This window comes from Mastigoproctus giganteus, chromosome 8 (genome assembly GCF_048544385.1).
Source record: "Mastigoproctus giganteus isolate SK-2022 chromosome 8, ASM4854438v1, whole genome shotgun sequence".
Lineage (NCBI taxonomy): Eukaryota > Metazoa > Arthropoda > Arachnida > Uropygi > Thelyphonidae > Mastigoproctus > Mastigoproctus giganteus.
In genome coordinates this window covers 82,968,514-82,994,017 of record NC_143582.1, presented here as the reverse complement: position 1 = coordinate 82,994,017, position 25,504 = coordinate 82,968,514, and the positions used below count along the sequence as shown (strand labels likewise).

At 36.2% G+C, this 25,504-nt stretch overlaps 1 protein-coding gene across 1 annotated transcript; it reads right to left on the bottom strand.

Annotated features, from left to right (window-relative positions):
• Positions 1–1,709: 1,709 nt before the first annotated feature.
• Positions 1,710–24,828, bottom strand: LOC150081683 (uncharacterized). Its single transcript, XM_090379550.1, has 3 exons — positions 24,726–24,828; positions 10,229–10,282; positions 1,710–3,738 (listed from the first exon to the last, which is right to left on the bottom strand). The coding sequence occupies exons 2-3, from the start codon at positions 10,229–10,231 to the stop codon at positions 1,750–1,752; spliced, it is 1,992 nt and encodes a 663-aa protein (XP_090235676.1). The 5' UTR covers positions 10,232–10,282; positions 24,726–24,828; the 3' UTR covers positions 1,710–1,749.
• Between the last annotated feature and the right edge of the window lie 676 nt (positions 24,829–25,504).

Here is a 25,504-nt window from a genome sequence, read left to right as displayed (position 1 = left end):
TATTATATAATTTTTTTTTTTTACTGTATTTAGTATCATGGAAAATTAATTACTTCATGTTATTCATATTATTAATGTTATTAATAAGACTAGTGGAGAATGTGCAATGTAGCTTTTAAGACACATTTTATTACAACTGTGTTGCTCGTTAAGTCTTAAATTTTCTGAGGGTTCCTACCAGGAGTTTCAACCTTTTGGGGCCGAAGACATCATTTGTAATCTCTGAAATTCGTTATTGTGATTCTTGTGGCATACCTGGACACTGATATGCCTGTGGTGCAAGTTGAATTTGTGGCACCACCAAAAAAAAAAGCACTGTTCAGTGTTAACTGAACAATGAAATTATAAATTCAATTCTACTGGTCAGCGTGCAAAATATTTACTACGTCAGAGTATTGACAAAAAAAAAGTACCTTTGTTTCTGGCCCCACCCTTGAAGGCATTAATGTGAAACGCCACCTTTGGTCCGGGAACCTCCGACAAGTACGTAACTTTAAAAAAATAATAATAAAAACAAATTTCCATTTGTAATGGGTAGCACTTTAAATAGGTCAGCCATTAGAACTAAAAAAAAAAAAAAAAAAAGTGGTAAAAAAAAAAATGGCTGCGCTATGACCAGCAAGTACTGAACTTAGCGCTTAGTATCATTTCAAGACTTATTGGCACCAAAAAGGAGTACGCTGTGGTTCTAGACGAGCATTAACGGTCCTCACAGAAAGCTTCATGAAATGCAGATGTGCCTTGGGTTGAAGACTCCTGGTATACGCCCTTGATGCAGAAATGGAAAATCAGTGAAGGTTTTTCGGTCCAGCCGATTACTTAAAACAGATAAGACTATAATAAAATTTACATTTGTATCTATCTATACGTATATATATATATCTGCAACTACAGGTGTCTCTCGAGTTACGTGATTAATATTTTCCTGGAAATCGTAAGGAGAAAAAACGTATCTCGAATTTTATATTTCTATCGAAAATAATGTAACAAGACTGGGTAACGTTCTGGATCAGCATTATTATTATTTCTGCTTCTCTTTTCAATGATGTACCTTTTCATATTAATGCTTTATAAACATTTTACGTTAGAACACGGTTAAAATTACATATGGAATCATTTAATGTGTTAGGTATATGCCACTATTCAAAAAGATGATGCAAAAATAAATCATACTCCCATAATTATGGGGTTTTTGTTATTGGGTTTGTGTCTGTTACGTATGTAAATGAAAATGACATAAAATAATATATGCACTTTAAACGCGAAGAGTATCAACACTTAAAACTGTTCGTAGTAGTTCAAGTATCGTTCGCAGTGTGGGTACACTCCGATGTCGCGAGACTTCTGAATATCAGTAGATGCTTGCTGTCTAACAGATGCTCTCTTGATTATATGATACTGCCTTATGGTGGTTAATGTCATCTTTAAGCATGCACACATTCGGAGTGGTATAAAAGTGTTTGTGTAATTCTTGACGTTTCTTTAAAGGAATACATATACTATACGTATGTACAAATAGTTTGCGAGTTCTGAAAATTCCTTAGAATCCTGGTGGACGAGTTCATTATAGAGTCCCTTTAACTGTGTCACTTATATTGAAAAAGGTTCCAAGATTGCGATTCACGTATATGCAAAATTAGTCACGAAATTCGAGGGACACCCCTGTGATATACAGTGTTTATTTGCGAGACCCGTGAATCACTGTTAGTGTTAACTGTAATTAGTTACTTTATGTACATTGTGGTATTTTCATTCATCTTTGGAATCACTGTCAGAGAGAATTCGTGGACGGGCCAGAGGTAACCACGGTCTACCTGCAGAAGAATGTTTTGGAAAAGTTGGGAAATACTGATGATTGTCATAGTAGTCTATTTCTTCGTTGTCTATGGATTCTTCCGTTTCTGTATCGCTTGCAAGTTTTTCATAAGAAGGGGATATTTGTTCGCGTATTTTGTGCGCTGCTTTATACTCATCCGAAGGTGGATTTTTTGGTGTTGTTTTTAGTTCCGCACCTTCCTTGGACTTCTCATTATCTGGATGTAAGTACACATGAACTGGTGGTCGCAGCCCTTGATATATAATAATCGGCGGTTTTCGATGTTGGGGAGCTGCTGTAACAGCTGTTGGTGGAACTTTATAATTTACTTTTGGATAGTCCGGATCATTGTCTTCGTTTAATTTCAGTAAAGATGGTTTCGTTGGAATCGGCTTTGTCGCACTTGCAGCTGGTTTTGGTTCGAAAGTGACCTTTTTCTGAGTCGTAGTTGCGGTAGTTGGCTTCTTTTCAATAATATTCTTTATTTCCTCTGGGAGATCCTTTAAGTTATAAGCAATATGATCTGATTCGTCTTCTTCATAAACTTCGACAGACTCTGGTCCATAAAGTTGAACTGGATATGCTGCTTGATTTCCATAAGGTGTATAGTAGGCGAAGGCTTTTGCAACTCCGGGAGGTTCAGAAGATAATGCTGTGAGGTCTCCTAAGTTCTGGTTTCCCAACCCGCTGAATAATCCATATGATCTGAGGCCGTAAAGAAACTGGCTAAGTCTGTTGAATGGCACCATGCCATAGTTCAAAAAACTACCGAGTGGTGCGCTCCCATAAGCTATCGGTACATGTGAACTTCCGGCAGCTAAACCGCCAAAGTTCATTGGTGCATAAGCTCCAGCCCCATTAATATATCCAGGATTACCTTCAATATAGGCAACCGACTTAGGCTTTCCTGACTGCGCACCATATATGAATTGTACTTGATTGCTGCTGCTCACCTGTTGATCAAAATCTATTGTCTTAGCACCAACAATCTTTCCTGAATAACCTCCTGTAGTGGGAGGAGGCTTCACTGCTTTGCTGAATACAGGTTGCCGTATGCTTTCGCCACCTTGTGGGATGTTTCCAAAATTGAAATTCAGGCCATGAAGCGCAGACCCGTCAGATATGCCTGAGTGCGGGATAAATTGAAATGGGATGTGTCCTGTGTAAATAATATGAGGATGAGATGAATCACCTTGAAGGTTCGAATTTTCACGAAGATTATTACTTTTCGGTCTTGTTCCTTTATCACCATTGGCATTTGCTCTGCCGTTGCCACTTGCTCTGAGAGGTACAAAAATTGGAGTTGGCTGTGTTGATGCAGTTATGATGATAGGTTGTGCATTGAAGAAAAGCGGCGAATTTCCACCACCGTTTCCAGGTTTAATATTATTTTCTGTCGCCTGTACATAATTTTCTTGAAACTTCTTATAACCGCTTTTATTTTTCTGACTTCTCCCACGTTGTCTTCTTCCACCACCCGAACGAGGATTATTATTGTTGAAAAACCTTTGGTCTCGACCACGTGGAGCTCTGTCACGAGAACCTCTTTGTGAAGGATATCGAAATTCTTTCTGCTTAGAACTTGCTACTTGCTGTTCCCTAACTTCATTGTCGCCGTTCTGTACATTCTGGTCTCCATTGACAACATGAATTGGTGGATGATCTTTAGATTGGTATATTAAGATAGGCAAGTCGTGATAAGGATATGGCACATACTCAATAGGCCTTCCAGGGGAAACTTTTATTGGGCTTTTCGTAGCTTTGGAAGCATCTGGAAATAACACAACTGGAGGTGGAAGACCGGAATATACCAAAGGTCCTAAGTATTTTACTGGCGGTTTCGTTTCTCCAATTGTGGTAGCAGTTCCAGTCTCCGAGTAAACAGATATAGTCTGAGATAGGAGAATGTTGAACAACAGCAACTGTAAAAATAAATATATGAATGTAAATAGGAGCATATTAGTATGAAAATACTAGGTTATTCATAAAACACGTCATGTCTCTCTCTTTCTTTTTCACACACAGACACACACACCAGATGCAACATCCTTTAGCACGTTTGTGTGGATCGGCCAACTTTCCAACAGACATTAATCAGTAGTAATCGCTTGCAATTTACTGCATGTCAATATTCTGGTTTACAGACGAAAAGGAAACACGAATAGCACGTAATCAGAATTCGGCGACTAAAAAAAACGAAGAAAGTGCGAAGTACAGAATGGTAATGTACATTTTTTTTAACACTCCTTGGTGTCTTCTCTTTTCAATAAATGGGTAGGGGGAGCTCCTCCCATCTGTAACGCCTTGTTGCATGCAACCAGAAATTAGTCTCGCATGATGAAAAACGCGGGTGGGTACGTACCGTATAAAATTAGAAATAATTATTAAAATGTCAGGACTAATAAGCCTCACGGTAGGAATAGCAGAACTGTCAGTTATATAGGACACATAGTTATTAAGTTTTGACCTAGAGGTTACGGTGTAGCATCAAAAAATATATATGTAGAACGCAGCGAATTCATTTTCATTTGACGAAGTCGAATACATTTAATGACTAAAGTAATTAATGGAGGTAAGATGCTTTTGTCTGCCAGCAGGATGTTTTATTAGAACTAACGTAGTTAATCTATCCATACACCACAACTGTGGTTGTGAGTAGAAAACAGTTTTCCCTTCCTTTCAATAGACAATTCTCCATCTCATTTCCACTGTCCTAAATTGGATGACTAGTTCAAGGCTATAATTGGCCGATCTGGGTTTTTCATCCCTCCTGAATAGCACAGTTGGTAGAATCGCCGTCCTCCTCATACCTGGTGAAAAAGACCTGCGCTCGAATCGGTCGATGTGAGGAATTTTTATGGGTCTTTTCACAACGTGGCACAGTTAGTTGGCCTCAGACGAGGGTAGCATGATTTTTTCTCCCGGAAATTCGGGTGTTTTGTCTAGCAAACAGAAAATCGATCACAGAACACACGCAATTTACAGACAATATACTGTAAACGGCGCAATATGGCCTTAAACCCTTAAACCCTAAAAAACCTTAAACCCTAAAACCTTAAACCCTAAAACCCTACAACATATAAGGGTGTTGCAGCCCTCACAACATCTCTGATTAAAGATGCTTAAAGGATTTTTTTCAGTCGCTGACCGGACTTGAACCCAGGCCTCGCCCAACGACAAGCCACAGAACAAAAACTTTGGGCGACTTATTAATAGTAAGTTCAAACTGTATGCAACTAGACTGGTGTATTTTTTTAACCAGGTGCTAAAAAACTCTTCTAATTATTCCTCGGAACGCTGGCGATCTGAGAACATAGCCCAAGCGTTCAACGAAATGTTATACCAAAAATTGGCTCTTATCTACTTTTTAAATATTTTTATGCATTTTAAAATAAAATGTATTCGATATATCTACAGTTGTTGTTGGGTTTTCGGCGCATCAGCACCTTAGGCCATGGTTAGCCGTATATATTACGTCTGTAAATTGCGGGTGTTCTGCGTTTGTTTGCTGGACGAAAAACCAGTTTCCGGAGAAAAAATGTTATCGCCTGAGACCGACTAACGCAGCCACGTTCTGAAGGAGACTCATAAAAATTCCTCGCTTTAATGATGAGATTGAACTCTGGTCTTTCCTACCCGGTGTGGGGAGGACGGTGATTATACCAGCTGTGCCCCACGAGGGCCGATACAGTATATGTAAAGTTAATCCTCACTAGTTTGAGGGTTCTTTTGTATTATTTGATTACTATCTTGTTATAAAATATTATATAAATAAATATTAGATAAAATATATTATTATTATTATTATTATATATTTTATTTATTCAGGAAGGAGATAATTCATTGGCGAAACTACCATACCGCGAGATCCGCCACTGTGGGGAAAGGGGTCAGGAGGGCCGAACGGCTGGTTTGGTATCATTGTTGAAGATCTAATAGGGGTCGTTCGGTAATCTAGCGGAGGGGAGCAGAATTCGTTTCGCTCTGCAATAATTCAACAATACAGTATCGAACTTATTTCAGTGGTTTCGCAATCCCTTTGTAAAAGAACTGAAATCATTTAAAAGTGAAATCTGAATACAACTGAAGACATTGACACTTTTTTTTGTTAGATAACGCCCCTGCACACACACACACACACACACACACACATCCTCTTCATGAAATTTTATTGAGCGACAAGGGTAGTATCAAGAATACAAGTTAATTATTTAAAAAATATATTGCTATTCTATTTTCTTATTTTCATAAAATTTTCTTTATAAACATGAAGGTCGTCGTAGCCGAGTGGTCAAAAAAAAAAAGTTCACATAAACATGTCCGGTTCTGAACAGTTATGGAGCAGTGACTGTATGAATTTTATGGAAACGACTGGAGTTTTTAATAGCAAAAAATTATAAAATAATAATAAAAAAAATAATGATTAGGGGGTTGCGCTTGCTTCTTTTGATAAAATAAAATACTTATAGAAGCTTTCGACACTGTGTGTCTCTTCCTCAGCTATGAATACATAAATAAGTTATATATGGAAATCAAGAATGGTACCGCGTGGTCATGCTAGATAAACAAAGCGCGTGCACCAGGCTTAGCTAGCATGATCACGCTAAAGCAGAAGCTTGTTTTAACACAGTAAAATAAGCTTCTGTTACGTATTTTACTATTTGTTACGTATTACCACGTACCCCCGGTTCCTGTCCGTAACCGAGTGGTTAGGAGCGGGACGCAGTAGCACACGCTCTTTGAGTAGACCGGGATTCAAGCCCCTGACTGCTAAATACGGTCGATCTGCCAATCCGCACTGGACCAGCGTGGCAGATTATGGTCCATTTCCCTCAACATGAATCGTTGAAGAGGCTTCCATCCTGCAGTGGGTTGATAATGGCTGGAGTTTACTTTTTACTACGTACCCGCATCCCTATTCTCCCATTGGCTGAATAAATATCACTAGGAGGAAAATTATTTTAATGTATAGAAAGATAAGCAGACAGGTACCTATTATGAATAAGTATTTTATTAGATGTGTCTACTTACCATAATCATATTTTATGTTTATTAATTTTTAACAGTTCAAAACTCCATAAAATTCAAACAGACATTGCTCAAAATCATTCAAAATTGGGCACCTGTCTCTATGAAGTTTTTTTTACTTGTTTTGGCGTAAAAAAAACCCCTAGATATTGGCGTCATATACCACTAAAGAAACTGTCTCGTTTATAGTTCTAGGCCAAAACTTACGAATTAATGTACTGTATCTGTATTTTAGAGAAGGGAGTTCACGGAATTTTTAAAGTTAAATTGAAAATTTTTAATTTAGATGTTTAAAATTATTACTGATTTATTTGCTGTTTATATAATTTATTAATTATTATAAAGGCTAAAATTATTATTTATCCAGATACAGAATAGCCATATTTGGGTTTCTAATTGGGTGTGCAACTCCTCCTGGATCTGCAAAAGTGTTTTAGTATGAATCCGGGAAAAACCTCCTTGGACAAAATTCCTTCAATTAAAGTGCAAAGTAGGATAAAAATCCCCTTGGGACAAATAATAAAACAAAATTTTTAAACGATAATTTTTATTCTTATTATTTGTAGGTCTTTAAGAATGAACACTTCTCTGAGATGTAAAATAATACATTCATTATATCGTAAGCAGTAAGTAAGGCATTATAAGTATTGTAGTGTAGCGTACATTAACACTTCCATTATAAATTTATAGCTCATTGTTCTACAGGAGAACAAAATTTACACAATAATAAAAATTAACATAAAAAAAGGAATATTACACCGTATCTATGAAAAAATCATCAAACAAATAAAGGACAATATTGAAAATATCATTAAGCGTAAGGTTCATTTTACGTTCATTAAGGTTAATTAATAAGTTTCATATCATAATAAGGTAAAGTTCATTTTACTTTCACCCGATGCTGTGACTTACGTCATTCAGAAATTCCTCGAAGTTGTTGTTCCTCCAAGTTTGTTGAAGGACTGGAAGGACTAATGGACTATTTCAGTAGCACCTAAGTGTTCGGCACTTGCCATCGCATCCACTTACGAGTTCTTCCTGACGGAATACTTCCTCCAGTATGCATGAGAACGATTCCTTCCCTGTTTCCACCACAGTTATGGAATGTCCATCAGGCAACCATTGATTAGGAGGATCGCACCAACAACCTATGCGAGAGTTGGAATCTTGCTTTCCATGGGCTTGTGGGGCATGACCATCGGCCATCTGGAAGGCCATTGAAAGTATTAGAAAGGTTCAGGCTCTTGTATCAACAGCCCTGATTAAGGATTCTCGTGGTGAGCTTCCAAGAAAAAGAGTCAAACTTTCCACAAAGGAGTTATCAACAGCGTTTGAAGAACCTGTGTCTGGACTATGTGAATGACAGGAAGACCTTGGAGGAATTTCTGAATGGCGTAGGTCACAGCATGAGGCGCAAGTAAAATGAACTTCACCTTATTATAATATGAACGTTAAATGAACCGTAACGCTTAATGAGATTTTCAATATTGTGCTTTATCTGTTTGATTTTTCATAGATGCGGTGTGATGTTCCTTTTATTATGTTCATTTTTATGATTGTGTAAATAATTTTGTTCTCCTGTAAAAAACAGTGTGCTATAAATTTATAATGCAAGTGTTAATGTATGCTACAGTACAATACGTACTTATAATGCCTTCCTTATTGCAGGCATATGATATAATGAATGTAATATTACACATCTCAGAGAAGTGTTCTTTAAGTGTTCATTCTTAAAGAACTACAAATAATAAGAATAACAATTATGGCTTAAAAATTTCGTATTACTATTTGTCCCAAGGGGGTGGTATCCTACTTTGCGCTTTAATTGAGGTGGTTTTGTCCTGGAGGGGGGGGGGGGGTTGTCCTACACCTGTCTTAGTAGCTGCGTGAGCTAAGATTTTGATTTATGAATATTTTAAAAATAAAACCATTACAACATAATGATTTCCTAAAATTAAATTTATGCAAAACGTAAATTGGTAAACATGATGTCGGAACAATAATATAAAAGAGATTGTTACGGTTAGGAATCCACGAAAAAATTTTAAATGAAAAAAGTGGGTCTTCAGGTCATTAAGAGCATCAATGTTCTATTTCCTGAAGGGAGGCCTGTGATACCATCAGTAGCCTGGTTTTCTTGAAGAGTAACTAGGGAACGGACTACCCGCATTTTTAAGTGTTGGCCTCTGAGTGCAGATTTGTTCATCTTGTGGCACAAATCAGCCTTCACGAGGCACACCACACCTTGAATTCTCATGCGTGTTCTTATCAAAATAAGCTTCACCTACTTGGCTACAACACGAAGAACAATGCATCATACTCTCATATTCCTGAAAACGGGGGAACATTGGTTTGTGTTTCTTCCTCATCCGACTGCAGCCTTATTCAAGCGCATTGATCTACCTTCATAAACATAATTCAAGGAGGTACTTGCTGCACGAACTGGCACAATCTCTATTCACCATAACAAACTTCCCTTTTGAATGGTGATTTTTACTTGCGAGGGCGTGTACACGAGTCCGTACACTCTTGTTACACTACTTTTTTACAAGCCCACGTAAATAAAATTTATCTAAGCATTAAAAAAATTTAATTTCATAAAACGGAGCGATCAATCATGTCATTGATTGAGCGATCAATCAATGACATGGGTCTAAGCTCTAGATCGCTGACAGGGATCCCGTTGCAAGAAGCTGGTTGAAGATGCTCAGTATCAAAATCCGCGTTTAGTTTGCTTGGAAGCATTTTGAAATTATAGGAATTATTTCTAAGAATTGTTGGTTAAGGCAAAGCATGTGAAAAACACAGGAACAGTGCACGAATTTCTTATAAGATAACAACTGGGTATTGAAATCTTTAGACATTAAGTTGCAGTTGGCGAGTTTGTGCATTTTTTTTTTTTTTTTTTTTTTAATTTCTTCCTAATGGAAAATGTTATTTTGAGTTATGAATCGTTGTAGCTCATATCTCGCCTGCTTGCCAATCAAGGTTTGGCCATCCCTGACATATAACTGCAATAACTAAATAAACTAGAAAAACTATAAAGTTTTTCTAGTTTATTTATTTTAATAAATTAATTATTGCGTCTTGCTTCAATCCCGACAGTTTTCAATTAGGGGTCCCTTTGTACCTATTTGTACACTACAACAGGTAATTCACATACAGAAATATACATTAAATAATATGAGCATATATTACATACAAATCATATATTACCAATGCACACGAATAATATAGCAAAATAACACTGTATTCCTATTAGCACCTTAAACATGAATTTATATAATATATTAACTCAAACTGTTATAGAATTGTTCATTTGGAAATTGATTTTGATTTTAAAAAAGCCAATTACTCGAAAAATAAATAAATAAATATCCTTACCATCTTATCCCTCCTCTGCTCTTCTCTGTTTCAAGAATTGTTGCACTCGCTATGCTAAAGAAACATTGCAGTTTAGTATAGGTCAGTATGTTGCTTTATTTATTTAGAAGTATATTATTGTGGCCCTGAATCTTTATTTTATTTATTTTTTTAAGGGTGATAATGAAGTAATCGTAAAACTTATGCTGAGATATTTTATTAAATGGTACGAAAATGATTCATTTACTTCCTTTTATGAATACCATTTAACAAAATCATGCGAACTTCGGGTTGCCATTATTGCTATGTATAAAAGTGATGTACTATTACTACTTGCACGATATTATATAAGAACTATACAAGAGTATAACAACAAAAATTATTATGTTCTTAATCAACGTGAGGAATATGCCATTGAGTTGAAAAACACTGTACTAGAGGAATTGGTTTTCATGCGATATCCTCCTTGACATCGTAATAGTTTTTACCTTTTTTACTCGTTTAGAGAGGTCTGGATTCTAGTCCCATCACAAGCTGGAGGAATTTATATTGGGCCCTTCAAGTTATTCGACCTCGGAATAACTGTATATGAACTGTATATGAACAGCACTGTTTTCACAGTGCTGTTCATATACAGTACTGTGAAATGTAGCTGATGCACCAGATATAATGTTTGTTGCTAATTGAGGAAACGAATAGGCAATATGGCGAATGCACACAAACGAAATGTTCTCTGAGAGTGGTGCGCGTATGAATGTCGTTGCGTTCTGAAGAGCTCGTTTTTTTTTATAATTTTACTAAAATATTTATCAATAATTGTTGTTAGATTATTATATTAATCATAGCAGAAATCTTAAAAACGTTATGCACACTATAAAAATATTTTCAGTTAACAAATATTACTTTTATATAGTAATATTTGATCGATTGTTAAAGATAATTAGTCATTAACTATTCTGATAATCAGAGAAAAATTTTAAAAATCAAAATCAGTTAATTTAAGAAATAAAAATTGAACTGCCTGAAATGTAACTGCAAGTCAGAATAATTGTGATATTTGTAAGTCTATTTCGTGGTGTCATGTGGATTCGAGCACGCGGTGAGCTACTGGGAGTTAATGCCTGACCGTGTGGCTGCTGTCGAGCGATGAGATGCTATTGTGCGAATAATAAAAATCTGTCTGTACTTCCTTAGGGTCACCGTGGCTATAAGGGTTTACAATTTCTTTGTTACTGTTTTATTACGGTCGACATACGAGTACAATCGTAGTTAAGAGTGGGCCGTACTTTTTTGAGGCATTGTCCATTACCGAGAGAACAACCAACAGTCAAATATACCTGAGGTCTAATAAGTCAGTAGAAAGATGAATCTGGGTAATTGTTTTATGCTACAAAAGTATTATTAGGAAAGCAACTTCAGAAACTGCAGTATTGTTCACAGAGCATTTTAGAAGAAATGGCTTGTTAGAGCTTGTTATGAAAAACAGGAAGTATATAATTTGATTGCTGAATCTACTTGCAACGTGGGATGATCTCTCTGAAGGGCAACGAAAGAGACAAATAGATCACTGCCTTCTTAATTATATATTACCAGTCAAGCTAAGAAATGTGAGTTAACTTCATGTGTGTGAGTGTGTTATACCCTCAGGAAAGATGTCTAGGTCAATATAACAAGAAGGAAATTGTTTCCTTTTATAAACTATATTTTGTTGCAATTATCCAACGTTCCTAATATCCGAAAGGAGAATCCTGTTAAAAAAGTATACTCCTGTTTTGCTTCTCGAAAACCTCACAATAATTTATATGTGTGTGTAATGTATATGTCTATATATGCATAAATCATTACTTACAAGTAGTGTACTGTATTGTACTGTAATATAATAAAATATATCCAGTGTTTTTATATTTTCACATTTACACTTTATCCGTACATTTTATCTGATATTGTCTTTATTAAAATTTATTATTTAACAGCGCGTTAATTAATAAATTACTTATTCATTACGAATAACAATCAAAGCACGCGATACTATAAACTGGAGCCAGTATTCCTGTAGCTGGTAGAACAATTTTAATTATTTGATCTGACTGATCCTTATTTCTTCAGCTTTCAAAACTATTCGAGAATGCGGAGTTTCCTTCTCTATGTTTAATTAGCTCTCGATACACACATACACACTCTGTGTATGTGTGTATCGTACTTTTCATAGCTATACATTAATTTCAATGTCATAATCACCCGATCAGACTGGTATATCGTAGTCTATTTATTGTAGATTAATGACAGTAAAAGGTTTATATGTATCATCTTAGATAATACATATAAATTATTTAAGAGACATTTTAATTACGAAAAAAACTTCTATTTTTATTATTTACAAGGAAGCTTTGAGTATGAGGTTTTCATCTATTCATCCGACAGAAAGTGTGGTATACTAGTTTGCACGGCATCATCACTAGCCGTTTAGTGAGGTTAAACCTGTTTAAAATGTTAATCCTTCTAAATTCCTGCAGCATTATTTCCGTGCAGGCACTCTGCTTGGGAAACTGGGATACTTCCTGGTTGCCCTTGCTCTGTAGATGTTTATTATACGTGACAAACGCAGGGTCAGAAAATAATCACGGTGACCTTCCTTGTGTTTAGTTAGCAGAATTTGACTTCACCGAAGATGTTAATGTCGAATGCGAGTAGGGAGCGGACAAGAAAAACGAATGAAGATTGTTGCAAATATGTTGACAGTGCTGATGTAGGGGGAAGCCCTGCCCACTCAAATCTTGTTCTGCATATGTTTATACAGCGTGTTGCACCACCGTGCAGAGGCAAAACTACCTAATGGCTGTTGAACTCCAATTTACTGTGCATTGTTCCAGCAAAATCCACTCCTGGTTGTTACTCCACCGTGAATAGATAATAATAAAAAAAAGTGAATTTCAGTGGACCAGTTCGTGAACTCTCAACAGCATTGTCAATTATTCATTCATTATTCTGAAACGAATATTTCGAATTATTAGTCTAATTATTAACTATAATTAGTTGGCTCATTAATTATTATTGGGCAAAACGTATTAAAGGACACAGGACACATAGATAGTAGCTGTCACATAGGAATTCCAGTTTTATAAATGTAATTTATCTTCCAGAATATTTCACTTGAATTTAAGTGGATCCACCCTAAGTACAGAAAAAGTGAATGGGATACACATAAGATAATTTTTAAATTAATTGATCAGATTAATAAAAATTTTATTTAGGGAGCACAATAGCTCACTTTTCCCCCTGAAATTTTTGTATATACTTAAGTTAAAGCATTTTTAAATCGTGAATAACTGTTCCTGAAGGCTTTTTTTAATATTTCCAAAATTCCCTTTTTTTTTTTTTTTTTAAGATGTACTTAATTTCTATAGTACGAGTATATAGTTTTCTTCCATCAGGAATTTAACAGGAAGTAATTACGGCGCCATCCTAATAAGGCACGATAAAGACAAATAATAAAATAAAAAAAAAAAAAAAAACAATGGTTATAATTCTGAGCAGCATCTAGTTATAATTAGGATCTCCACTCAGAGATGATATCAACATCACGTTTATGATTGTAGATATTAAGGTCATAGGAGCGGAAGCTGTTACGAACGACAAAAATATTTTAGATCCTTCCCTAATTCGAAGTTTTACTTTGTGTAACTTTCAGGATGGAGTTCATTCCTCTTTCAGACCTGTTCTTTATGTTCGCAGTTGCGAACATTTGTTGCTGCCCTCTTTTCTAGTGGTATTGCTCCCTTCTTTTACCTTATGTTGTATAATGAGTCTTCTTTGACAGTATATTGGTTTTTCCATTTGTTACTCGCTTGGAGAGGTCTAGGTTCGAGTTCCGGCGTAGACTTCAGGAAGTTCTGCAGGCCTCTTCAATTGGGGATGTAGTTATTCGACCTCAGGCGGAAAGAGTAGGGGTTTTCAGTCCACACAACGTGCAAATCGGCAAATGACACACTTGTAGAGACAATACACAATGGCGCAATATGTGCTAACTCGCCTAAAAACCAACAACCAAGCTTAATCTATTGTTCGATAATATTATTCTCTGCTTAATGTAGTTAGAGAAGGATATTAGGGTGAATAATATAGACTTAATTTTAAGAAATCACACTTTTCTACCAATGAACTACTTTAAATCATATTCATGTGGTAAAGTGCGATTTCTTAAAACTTTTCCTCGCTTACCTTTGTTATTCAGAATTCCTTCAAAATACATTAATTTATAGCAATAGCTATGCATTCATTATTACTTTAAGACCAAAATATATGTTCTATTTCTTTCCTTACGTCAGTTCCCGCTTAATTTTCCTGAGTGCAAGTGGATCGAATGGCAGCTTTTAACAGGTAGGACGGACTGTGCTTAAATATATTTTTTTCCCCCCGTTATAGCAGGGTCGATCCCATGACTCTAGGTGAAACATATGCAAAGAGAGAAATGCCTCCTCCAAAATGAAATCATTTGTAATTTGAAATCATTCAAACGAAATCAAGTCATTTGTAGAAGACTGATGATAAAGGATCCATCAGTTATCCACTGCCTATGAACATTGCATGTGTTTTATCCATGGACAGACCGGCCCTGCATACCAGTATTTTATAATTTTATTTATGTAGTTTAGTAAATTCATGCTATAAAAATCACAAAACTAAGCACGGAGTTTTTATATCAACTGCAATATAGTGAATAGGGGAATTTTAAAGCAAATAAAATAAATAATACAAATAAAAAAATAAAATAATAATAAATAAAATTTAAAATAATGAAAATAAATAAAATAAAACATAAATAAAAAGATAAAATAAATACTGTAAATAAAATTAAAAACATAAATAAAAAGAAAAAATCAAAATAAACAATAAAATTAAAAAGTAATAAATTTCAAAGCAAACTTAATTTGTAGTCAGTGAAAGGGTTAGACTTAATTTTTTTTCCAGCAATATCAGGTACAGAAACCCAAAGGTAAGTGTTCTCTTATTTTATTTTATTTATTTGAAATATTGTATAGTAAAGAGGAATTTGCTGTTTTATTACAAACACGTCTATTGTTACTATTGGGCAAGTGCTTAACTGATTTTCGGAACTGAGCGTTAAAAGTCATGAAATTTTGCTCGCGCTGTTTAAAGTGATGTATTCAGAATTGAGAACAAGAATTACTTTTATATTTTCATTCCTTTTTTTTTTTTTTTTTTAGTTTTTAAAAATACCGAATATTTTAAGTGAGGCCCCATGTACAAAGATGACTTATATTAACTCTGTTACGTATTTCGTCAAACATTGGCACTGGTGAAACATGACTAAGTTCAAAAATTAGGCAAGCGTCTTTATTCATGGGTTATTTTATTTTTTCATTTCTTGTGTTATAATTATTTCATATGTTATGTTTCGGCTCCACTTCTATTAACTATGTGCTTCTGATTTAATACTGTATTCTTGATAAACAGAAGTTACCGTTGTTATTAAGAAAAATCCTTGTAAAAAATATATATAAAACAAATATTTATAAAGTACATAACCGACCGCAGCATTTTATAAAATAAATTTCATCCAGCCCATAGATGAATAAAGGTTCCTCGTCCCTGGTTTTTACATAACGGGATACCAGAGGTTTCATTTTTAGTCTGGCGCTATCATACGCCGAACTGATATGATCTGGTATGCTACCAGAATTCACGAATACCATGCATTACACAGAAGTGACTTGTAAAAGTTAAAAAATTTATAATTTTTCTCGTACATTCCACAATGAGAACTTGCAGCAATTTTTTTTTTTTTTTCCAAATCGCATATGCAATTCATAAAGCATAAACTGAGTTGTTAATTGTTACAGTGACATCAAATAGGATGCATTTAAAACGATGGACTTTAACGCTTCTAGAAATAAACCAAAATAATAATATAAAAATTACATTAAAATGAAAAGTATCAATTTTTAAATGTCTTTAACAGATGTCTATTAAAATTTTTAAAATTATAAAAAAAACCACGTCCAAGTCAAGATGGTTTTGCGATTCATTTTCCTATTAAAAACTGGTAAAACCAATAATATTTATTTATATTTTTGTTTTGTTTTGTTTTGTTTTTAATGATTATAAAGTATTTCTCAATGTTCGATCTGTTTCTTGGTTAATACCATTTTTCTGGTATTCAATAACAGAATCGATCATCGAGAAATTAAATTATCGCGTAGGTAATTTAATTCGATCTTCATTTACGTAATTTGAATAAGGAAGTTTTCCTGTATCTTCTTGGGGGGGGGGAATTGAAATTAATGAATTGCAGTAGTGTTTTGTTGTTATAAAGAGAATTTCAGATTTTGAAAAATACTCAAAGATCCAATAGTGACTTTCGAAAACGATCAACGCAAATAGCTGACCCCTCTTTTGAAAGCTAATTAATGCGGTTAAGGTTTAATTGTAATCAAAGATATCGAGAAAAGTTATGCAATTTGTTACGTAAATTTCGATTAGAAATTCACTAGAATTATGGGATTCCGAATGAATGAGTAATATTCTAATATTAGTAGCAGTCATTTTATGAATTTTTATTAAAAATTTACAGTTATTAAAATTCCAGAAAATTCTTTTAATTAAACCAAGTTGTTTCCTCGCAAATTACATATGATTTTTGTAGTTTCTTGATTATAAAATGTCGCTCCAAAATAGCGGAAAAAAAGAGGGTTCTAGAAGTAGAGATAGAGCCAAGTTTATAATCAAATACTCTAGTGATGTACGAGTATTACAATTCTCGTATTTGTGAATATTATAAAATAGAACATTTATATTTATAGAACTTGTAAAATGATACAGTAGAAAATTTGGAAGGATTCAGTCGTTATCTTTTAACCGTTTACCCAGTAATTGTAAATATTTATTTGAGTAATGAGCAGTTATCTACGTAATTCGTGTTATAGATTTTAATATCGTCTGGAAAACTTAAAATTTTGATTTCGTTATACTTTATTGCAATGACTATGCCGTTTAGTTTGGTTAAAAATAGTAAGGGGCCCCAAAGGAGGTAACTGGAGTACTTCTCGTTTCACATTTAATAAGAGGCGAAAATTTGTTTATCAATTTAATTCTAATAGAGAGATTTAACAAAAATCTTGTATGGTTGGTGTTCTTTATTTAATGCATGCGTACAGTACGCTTTATTTTTACAAGGTATACAGAAATGTACTGTATAGCACAATAAAGAATGAAGTGTAATAGTATTATGCTATGAGTGGTAGAATAGGCGACGCAGCTGTTAATACTTTCCAAAATAAATACAGTACCACATTACTAGAAGCGAGAGTTTTTTTTTTTTTTTTAATTTTTTTTTATGACAATTCTTAGTGCTAATGGTGGTAAAAAAAATAAAGAAAATACTCTAGTAGCAACACTAATTTTACAAAAGAAAAAATTAACTTATATTGTATTCGACTTTATGCATAAATATTGGAAGTATCTCATTCTTTTACATTCAGAAGATCGCGTCTTGTGGAATTGTTATCGAAGTTCAACAGAACTTCTTAAGGAAGATTGTATCAACCTCTCATTTTAGTTTTGTTGTTCTACAGCCGACCTGACTTATCAATATTACTGAGTACTTTTATGCTTGTGGGTATTTATTATTTCCATTGATACTGCGAATATAAGTAATAAAAGTTTCCAGTGAGATTTAACATGGGGTGCACCCATGGCTTCAGCTGCTGGGCTTCACCCCCCACCTCACCCAAGAGATTCGATCAAAACGAGAAAAAAAAATTACACTTTGTTTTAGGTCAAAGAAACACCTCTGATCCTCAGCCTACCATCCACTCTAAAGAAAAATCCCGAGTGCACGTCTGCTTAATGATTAGAAAGAACTCCCCAAATGTTTGATTTGCTTCTTGATTAATACTATTTTATGATATTGATTAACAAAATTGATCACCCTAAAATTAAATTTCTGTGTAAGGCAGTAAATTCGACTTTTCATTTAAAATCAAACTTTATGAGGAACTTTTTGACCGGTAATCGCAAAACCAGCAACCAGTGTTCTTTTATTGCAGCGAGGCACCGTTCGCAACCGTAGTCCACTACCAGATTGGTTCTGTGGCATCTATTTAATCAAGTAGATGTTCTTGCAGTCCTCCATCATTTGTACTGCATTTGAATACATGTGCGTGAGATGCTGCTGCCGGAATTAATGGAAGTTTCGAAAATCTACCAGCATCCATTTGAAACAAGGGCATAAACCCTTGTTAGAGTTTGATAGAGGTATAGATAAGAGATAAGAGGTATAGATAAGAGAGGTATAGATAAGATAATAAGAGCCTGCAGAAATCACTAAACGGAATGAAGGATTTATACTTTTACCGGTGGGCGAGAGAAAACCAGGGGGAACAAATACAATTTTTGGGACTAACAGCCTTCTTTGGGACTAACGAACTCCTTTAGGAGTTCATATATTTAGCAGTGAAAACTCAGATGGCATCGCCAGCTTTATTGTGCAAATCGCAGGCGTGTCACCTACGTATCAAATTACATAGTTATATTTTACTTTAACTCTACTGTTCGTTTTCATTTTTTTTTTGCATTTTTAGCGAAGCGTGACATGAATTTGTGAAAAAGGTTTTATTATTATTTTTTAAAATTAAACCTCATGCCTCTTAAATGTGGTGGATATTATTTCTGTTGCACAGTGGCAGTGCCAAGTAAGCGCTAAAGAGGCTATAGTTCCATCACCCATGATAAAAATAATACGAATTTTTTTACTGTTATATGATGAAGTTTGATGATACTACAGAAAACTGCTTTAGCCACATCCTTTAGAAAATCCTGAGATCGTTACTGCTGCTTTATACGTACCAATAGCAATAAAGATTAATATATACAGTATAGTATGTATATTCTGAAATGTAGGTATTTCTGTTAATCGAATAATGGTAGTATTTATTAAAAATAAAGTTTTTATTTTATCTTCTCGTTTTACGAGAACAATACTAAGTTTTTGTTTTACAAAAACAAAAATATGTGCCATGTCTACATCCTTTCTGCGAGTATTTGCGTCTGACCTGTAATTGCCTTATGTACCAAAAAAAAATAAAAAATAAAATAAAATAAAGAGGCTATATATATATATATATATATATATATATATATCGTCAGAGTTGTAAAAAGCTAAAAGATAAAATTTAGTTGTTTTATACTATATTACAATACTCCTGGTATTATTATATGTAGTAATACAAGGAGTGTTGTAAATAGGGGTGATCATTTAATTCGCGGACTGATCCAAGATCTTATTTTAATCTTCTGTGGATTTCTCCTTCTCAAAATTCTCTCCCTTGAACTTTACACACTTTCGCCACCGTCGTACCCACGCATTAAATGTTTCGTGCAAGCCATTTTTCAAAATACTGCGAAGTGCCTCCGTTGTGGCTCTGTGAGCATTGTTGTCGGACGCGAAACCCTTGCCTTTCAGAGCTTTCTTCAGAAAGTAAGAAAGTAAGTTTTCCTGTCTTCTGAGGGGAAAAATTGAAATTAATGAATTGCAGTTGTGTTTTGAGCGAATTTCGGTGAAGTCCAGTCGTTCGGCGACAACCAAATTCTCTGCTTGCACCTTCCCGATGGTGGGACTGTTAATAATCCTCGTGTGCAGGTTCTGAAATACTGCATTTAGTATACTGGAGGTTGTGGGATTTTTATTATGTCACGCTAACCCCTTTCTGGGGTTAGGATTGATACTTGCCATGCGGGCTTCATATGGCACTCCCATTGGGAACATTTGTCTCCCATGACTTTTTTTTATCCTCCTGGGACCAATCCCCTTCCCCACTCTTCCCTGTTTCCATCTCTAGCAGGCCCCATTCTTCGTGGACTGCTCTTTTTTAACTACTTTGTATTATGTTTAAGTACTTTGTATGTATTTCTGGTAACAGAATATTTGATCCAGCTGATAATGAGTTTCAGCTCAGAAGTTCAAGTACTGGCTGATGCCCTTAAAAAGAACAAGAGACAGATAATGAAGATGAGAAACTTCAATCTGATGTATCCATGCCAAGTTGTTCTACATCAACAGAAACTCGCCCACTGGTGTTTAAAAAACGCAGCAGGTAGAACTAGAGGAAATCATAAAAAGGTATCAAAACAAGAACAGCGTAAATCTAGAATTCCAAAAAATTTGTAGTGATACCTAGACCATTTCTGTAATAATTAACGCTTAGGCTGGTCACAGACATTCTCTTAGGTACGACAAGCTAGGGCTTGCTATTTGGGAGTCTAAAATGCTGAGGGAACTCTTCAGGTAATACTTGAGTCAAGTGGAGCGAATTTCGGAGAAGTCTGGTCGTTCGCCGATAACCAAATCCTCTTCTTGCACCTTCCCGATGGTGGGACTGTTAATAACCCCCGTGTGCAGGTTTCACTAAAGGTTTCCACCTTTCTTCACTATTTCCTTACTCGCTCCTTCCATACTCTTTTTTTTTTTTTTTTTTTTTTTTGTGTGTGTCTGTCAGGAAGCTCAGGGGACCCCGGCAGAAGCCAGCCAGAGTATAATGGGCAGCCTGGCTCACCTCCCAGCGGTGGTGGCGAGCAACGTGGGGTCCCACTAGGGGCCCTGCGGCCAAGCAGCCAGACCCATAACAACAGAACATAACACCATTCTGACACAAACCAGATACTACACTTTTCTGGCTTTTACAGAAGTTCTGTAATTCTTCACAAAGTACCATGGCACAGATGTGGGGAACCACTGGTGGTGCCCTCCACAAAACACTATGCCACTATACTGGAGGTGACCACTCAGGTATGAATCAACGTAAACAGGGGTTGAAGGATGGCTTTCACACCACACAAGAGGAATGCCTGGCAACACAGAGGAAGATTCTCTGTGTTACTGGGCAATTTTAGGTGGTAATGAAGCTCATCAAAGCTTACCACTTTGCTTATTGTAGGATTGAAGTGGTGAAACCCATGCTCAGTCTTCCCCATCTTTTCCGTCAAACATGATTGATGTCTTTTGAGGTTATGTTGGGCATCATGGCGAGTCCGGTCTTCCTTACATTAGCAGGGTACAGCACTAAAACTGTTAGATGTCCACCGGACCGAACCTGGCGATGACTCTCTAGAAGGCATACGGATCAGCTAATGTATAATCTTGCTGTCTCTACTCTGCCAGATAGTGACTGGAGGGAGTCCGCGTAATGTGTATGCTGGGGCAGGGTTGCATTTTCGAAGCCACGTTATGTCAAGGAGATGGGTATATTCTTGTTGTGTCTGTATGCCATATCCAAAAATTTCATTCATACATGCCCCCCACCTTTTCTTTACTGCTTAATACATTAATAGAACAAACTTATCTGCATAAAGACCTAAACTTTCCAAATACTTCTTCGTTCATTTCACAAATATTCTGTTTTCCATGCAGTGTAGACTAGTGGCTAGGAAGTCACATGCTGTCCTATCTGTGATATACACTGAGTGATCACTGAATTATAACCACCTACCTAATACTTCGTAGGTCCTCCTTTTGCCCTCAGTACAGCAGCTATTGCTTGATACCTTCCGGACGCTTCTGTTCGGGGGGTATGGCCAACCAAGCTGTGTGTAATGCAATCAGCAATGCAGTTATGGAGGTGATTGGTATATCCAGACGCCTGATAGGCCTTTCCATAGTGTCCCACAAGTGCTCTATGGGATTGATATCGGGGCGTAGTTCGGAGGCCAATCAATATGCTGGAAGTCAGAACTGTGTTCCTCAAACCATTCCTGCGCATCAAGTGCTCCATGGCACGGCGCATCGCCATTCGGGAAAAAGTGTAACATAGCGGGGTGCACACAGTCAGCAAGCAGTTGACGATAGTGGAGACCAGTGATACGTTGTTCCACATGCACCAGAGGTCCAAGTTCCTACCAGTGAAACATGTCCCACACATTACAATCGCCTCTACCGGCCTGCACTTTTGATACCATGCATGATGGATGAAGAGCCTCACGTTGTTGATGCCAGATCCGTACACGACCATCCACGGTGTGGAGTAAACGTGACTCATCGGACCAGCACACCTTCTTCCAGTCTTCTAACGTCCAACCTACATGCTCTTTGCACCAGGCGAGTCTTTTACGCCGATGAACCTTGGCTAGGAGAAGATGCGTAGGGGTCGTCTGCTGGTACAGCCCATGCGTGCGGCGCATGGTCATGCCAGATATTGTTCCGGGTTGGCCCATGTTGTATTGGGTAGCCAACTCTTCAACAGTGCTGCGCCTGTACGAGTCGTCGGACCCGGCGCTCACCTCTAACATCAACCTTTCGTTGACCTTGCAGTTTTGCTGTCGGATCATTGTTTGACCATTTTGACGCCAGTCTTGGTACACTTTAACAACGGCGGCTCTCGAACGCCCCAACAGTTCAGCCGTTTGGGAAATCGAGGCATTAGCTCGTCGAGCTCCCGCAATCTGTCCTTTATCAAAGTCCGATAAATCCTTCCTTTTACCCATCACGCTCGGAATTTTACTACCTACTGAACCACTGACACCTTATCTATGCTACGTAGGTCGACTAACTGCGCACTCTCGTACCTCACGTGGTCAACAGGTCGCAGAATATTGTGTTCAGGTCAGGGGAATGCACCTAAAAAAAGACTAATTCAGAAAGTATTCAAAGAAGGGCAATCTATGTCCACATGAAGAACGGCTTAGAAGGTGCGGACTGAAAAGCTTTGCAATTAGACGTCTTATGGGGAACCTGATAGAGGTGTATAAGGCGTTGAAGGGAATCAGTGAAATGAAAGTGGTAGGTATTTTTGACTGGTGAACGAAAGAATCAGGGGACACAAATACAGAATTTTGGGGAGTAACAGAAGATTGTATCTCATTAAGGTTACTTTCGGGAAGCGTGTTATATATCACTGGAATAAATAAATTATTTGCCATAGTGGTCCAGGCAGGTTATTTGACAAAGTTCAAAGCGAAATTAGATAGCCGCTTGTTGCGACGGAGGGGAGGCGGTATGAGTGATACACTTGTTGCTTTATTTATTTTATTATTATTTTTTATGTGATGCCGAAGAAGTCCGTTTCTTTTCGGTATTAGACATTACAGTACCGCATTTAGCTTAGGTAGTTCCTAAAGCATATTCGAGCTCCTGCTGCTACAAAATTTTGTATTCGGATGCATATTTAAACTTTTTGGCATTTCTCCATATATGGAGAAATGCCAAAAAGTTCAATATCTTCAATATATTGAAGATCCTAAACGTGCGCTTCTGAAGCAATGAAGGACTCATCACCCAATCGTAATAAACTGAAACCACATTTTGCTTTTCTCCTTCATGGTTCCGGACGCCACAAATCGATTCTCACAATGTAACCTTGTAAGGTTCGTGTTTAGTTAGAAGAGATTTGGTTACGCGAGAAATATTCTATTCACTGGTAACGCAAACCATCCGTTAGATCAACTCAGTGAGGTTGAAATTCTAAAATGTGTAATCATGACTTTATCGTCCTAGTTATTCTGACCTTGACTGCATGAGGCTTTAGCACGGTCTTTGTTTCCCCCTACTCGCACCCCCTCTAACGGCATCTCTTTCTCTCTCAATTTTGACAAATTCAGAATTCCAAGGTTCATTCTTAGATTTCGCTCTCCTAAAATCATTTTCAGTTATAATTAAAGCCCTTCTCAAACTGAATCTCAGTCTTTAAAGATATTTGCTTTTTAATTGCATGTTTATTTTTAGTTTCGACGTCTGTGAATTTCCTCTGTTTCCAAAACTCTTGGTTTGGTTAAATGTACCATAAAGTTGAATATCTCCCACACCAAGTGTCTATTTAATTTCGCTAATGAACTTCATGAGATTCACAAAACTGTATTGTTATCTTAGCTGTTTTCCCCTAACAACAAAGTCTGTGAAACTTATTGTAGATCTTCTGTTTTTGCTGTAAATATTTTGCCACGACTTTCATTTGGTCTTCATTGGAATTTTAGACGATAAAGCCATTGCTTTGCAATTGGATGTTACACGCTCATATATCATATATATTTCTGTGTTTATGGACAGAATGGATAGCCTAAATACTTTTAATTAATCTTAATATTAGTCTCTCAGAGCGCTAAAATTTTAAGCCAACATTTCAATAACTGTGTATGGCTAACGACAGCTTTGTGAACCCACGAATATACAAATTAATTTTCAAAAATCAAAATTATTGGGAAGGAATAAAAGGAAAGTAAAATCTACGAGTTTTATTACACGAACAGTCCTCCATTTACATTATTGAAGCCTCCGATTATAATGGAGGAATGTGCAATGAAAAAAAAAACTCATAAATTTTGTTTTCCTATTTCCCTACCCCCACCTTCCTTTCCATCTTTGCTATCAAACCTTTTCTTTAACGAAACATTATATATGTAATATTTATTTATTCTTTCCTGCACTGTGTAATAATTAACTTCATTATAATAATGATCAACCAACAGTTAGGTTTAAAAATAGCGCTGAACTTTCTTCAAATAAAAATATTACCTGTTTCATCGCTTTCCCGCACACCAGGAAATCAGCACTCTCCGGCAGTATCCTAACGACCAAGATCTACGCGGTCTTGACCGACTTCAGCCTTTTATATCTTGTTCTTTCTTGAAATGCAGGTCGCCAGTTCGAGGTAGGACAGGACTTGACTGGCCATTCACAGCTGTGTAAGACACATCCTTTTTCTGCTCTTGTGCTGCTCTACGATTCCGGACCCCACTGGACCTCAAGCACTTTACGGGAGATGGGAGGGTTGCGCTACTTTATAAAGATTGGATAACATTCGTGACGCAGGTGATTCACTGACCTTTACCCGCACCTCGAACCCCCGACCGGTTTGCTGTTTGAAACAGACCACAAAATCACGACCTTGACTTTAATTTTCATATAGATTTGTGTGTGTGTGCGCCGAATTGAATTAAAGGATATACTTTCTTTAAAACGAATCTCTCTCACACACACACACACACGCGCGCGCGCGTTCAAAAACGCGATTGTGTTATGTACTCGCGCATTGAAATGAATTTTATTTCTATAAATATGATTTATTTGAAAGTCATTCCTAATTAATGTAGAAGGTAACACATTCTGTTTAGGTTTATAAAGAAATAGTGTTAGAACTACAGTTTTTTTTTTTTTTTTCCTTAAATTAGCAATATGTTGAAAAGAATTTTCCACTTTTAAATCTGGAGATTTCCAAATTATTAAATTAAGATACATCTACATAATTATGTCTGCGTAAGATTTTTAAAATCAAAGATATTGCTAATATATTA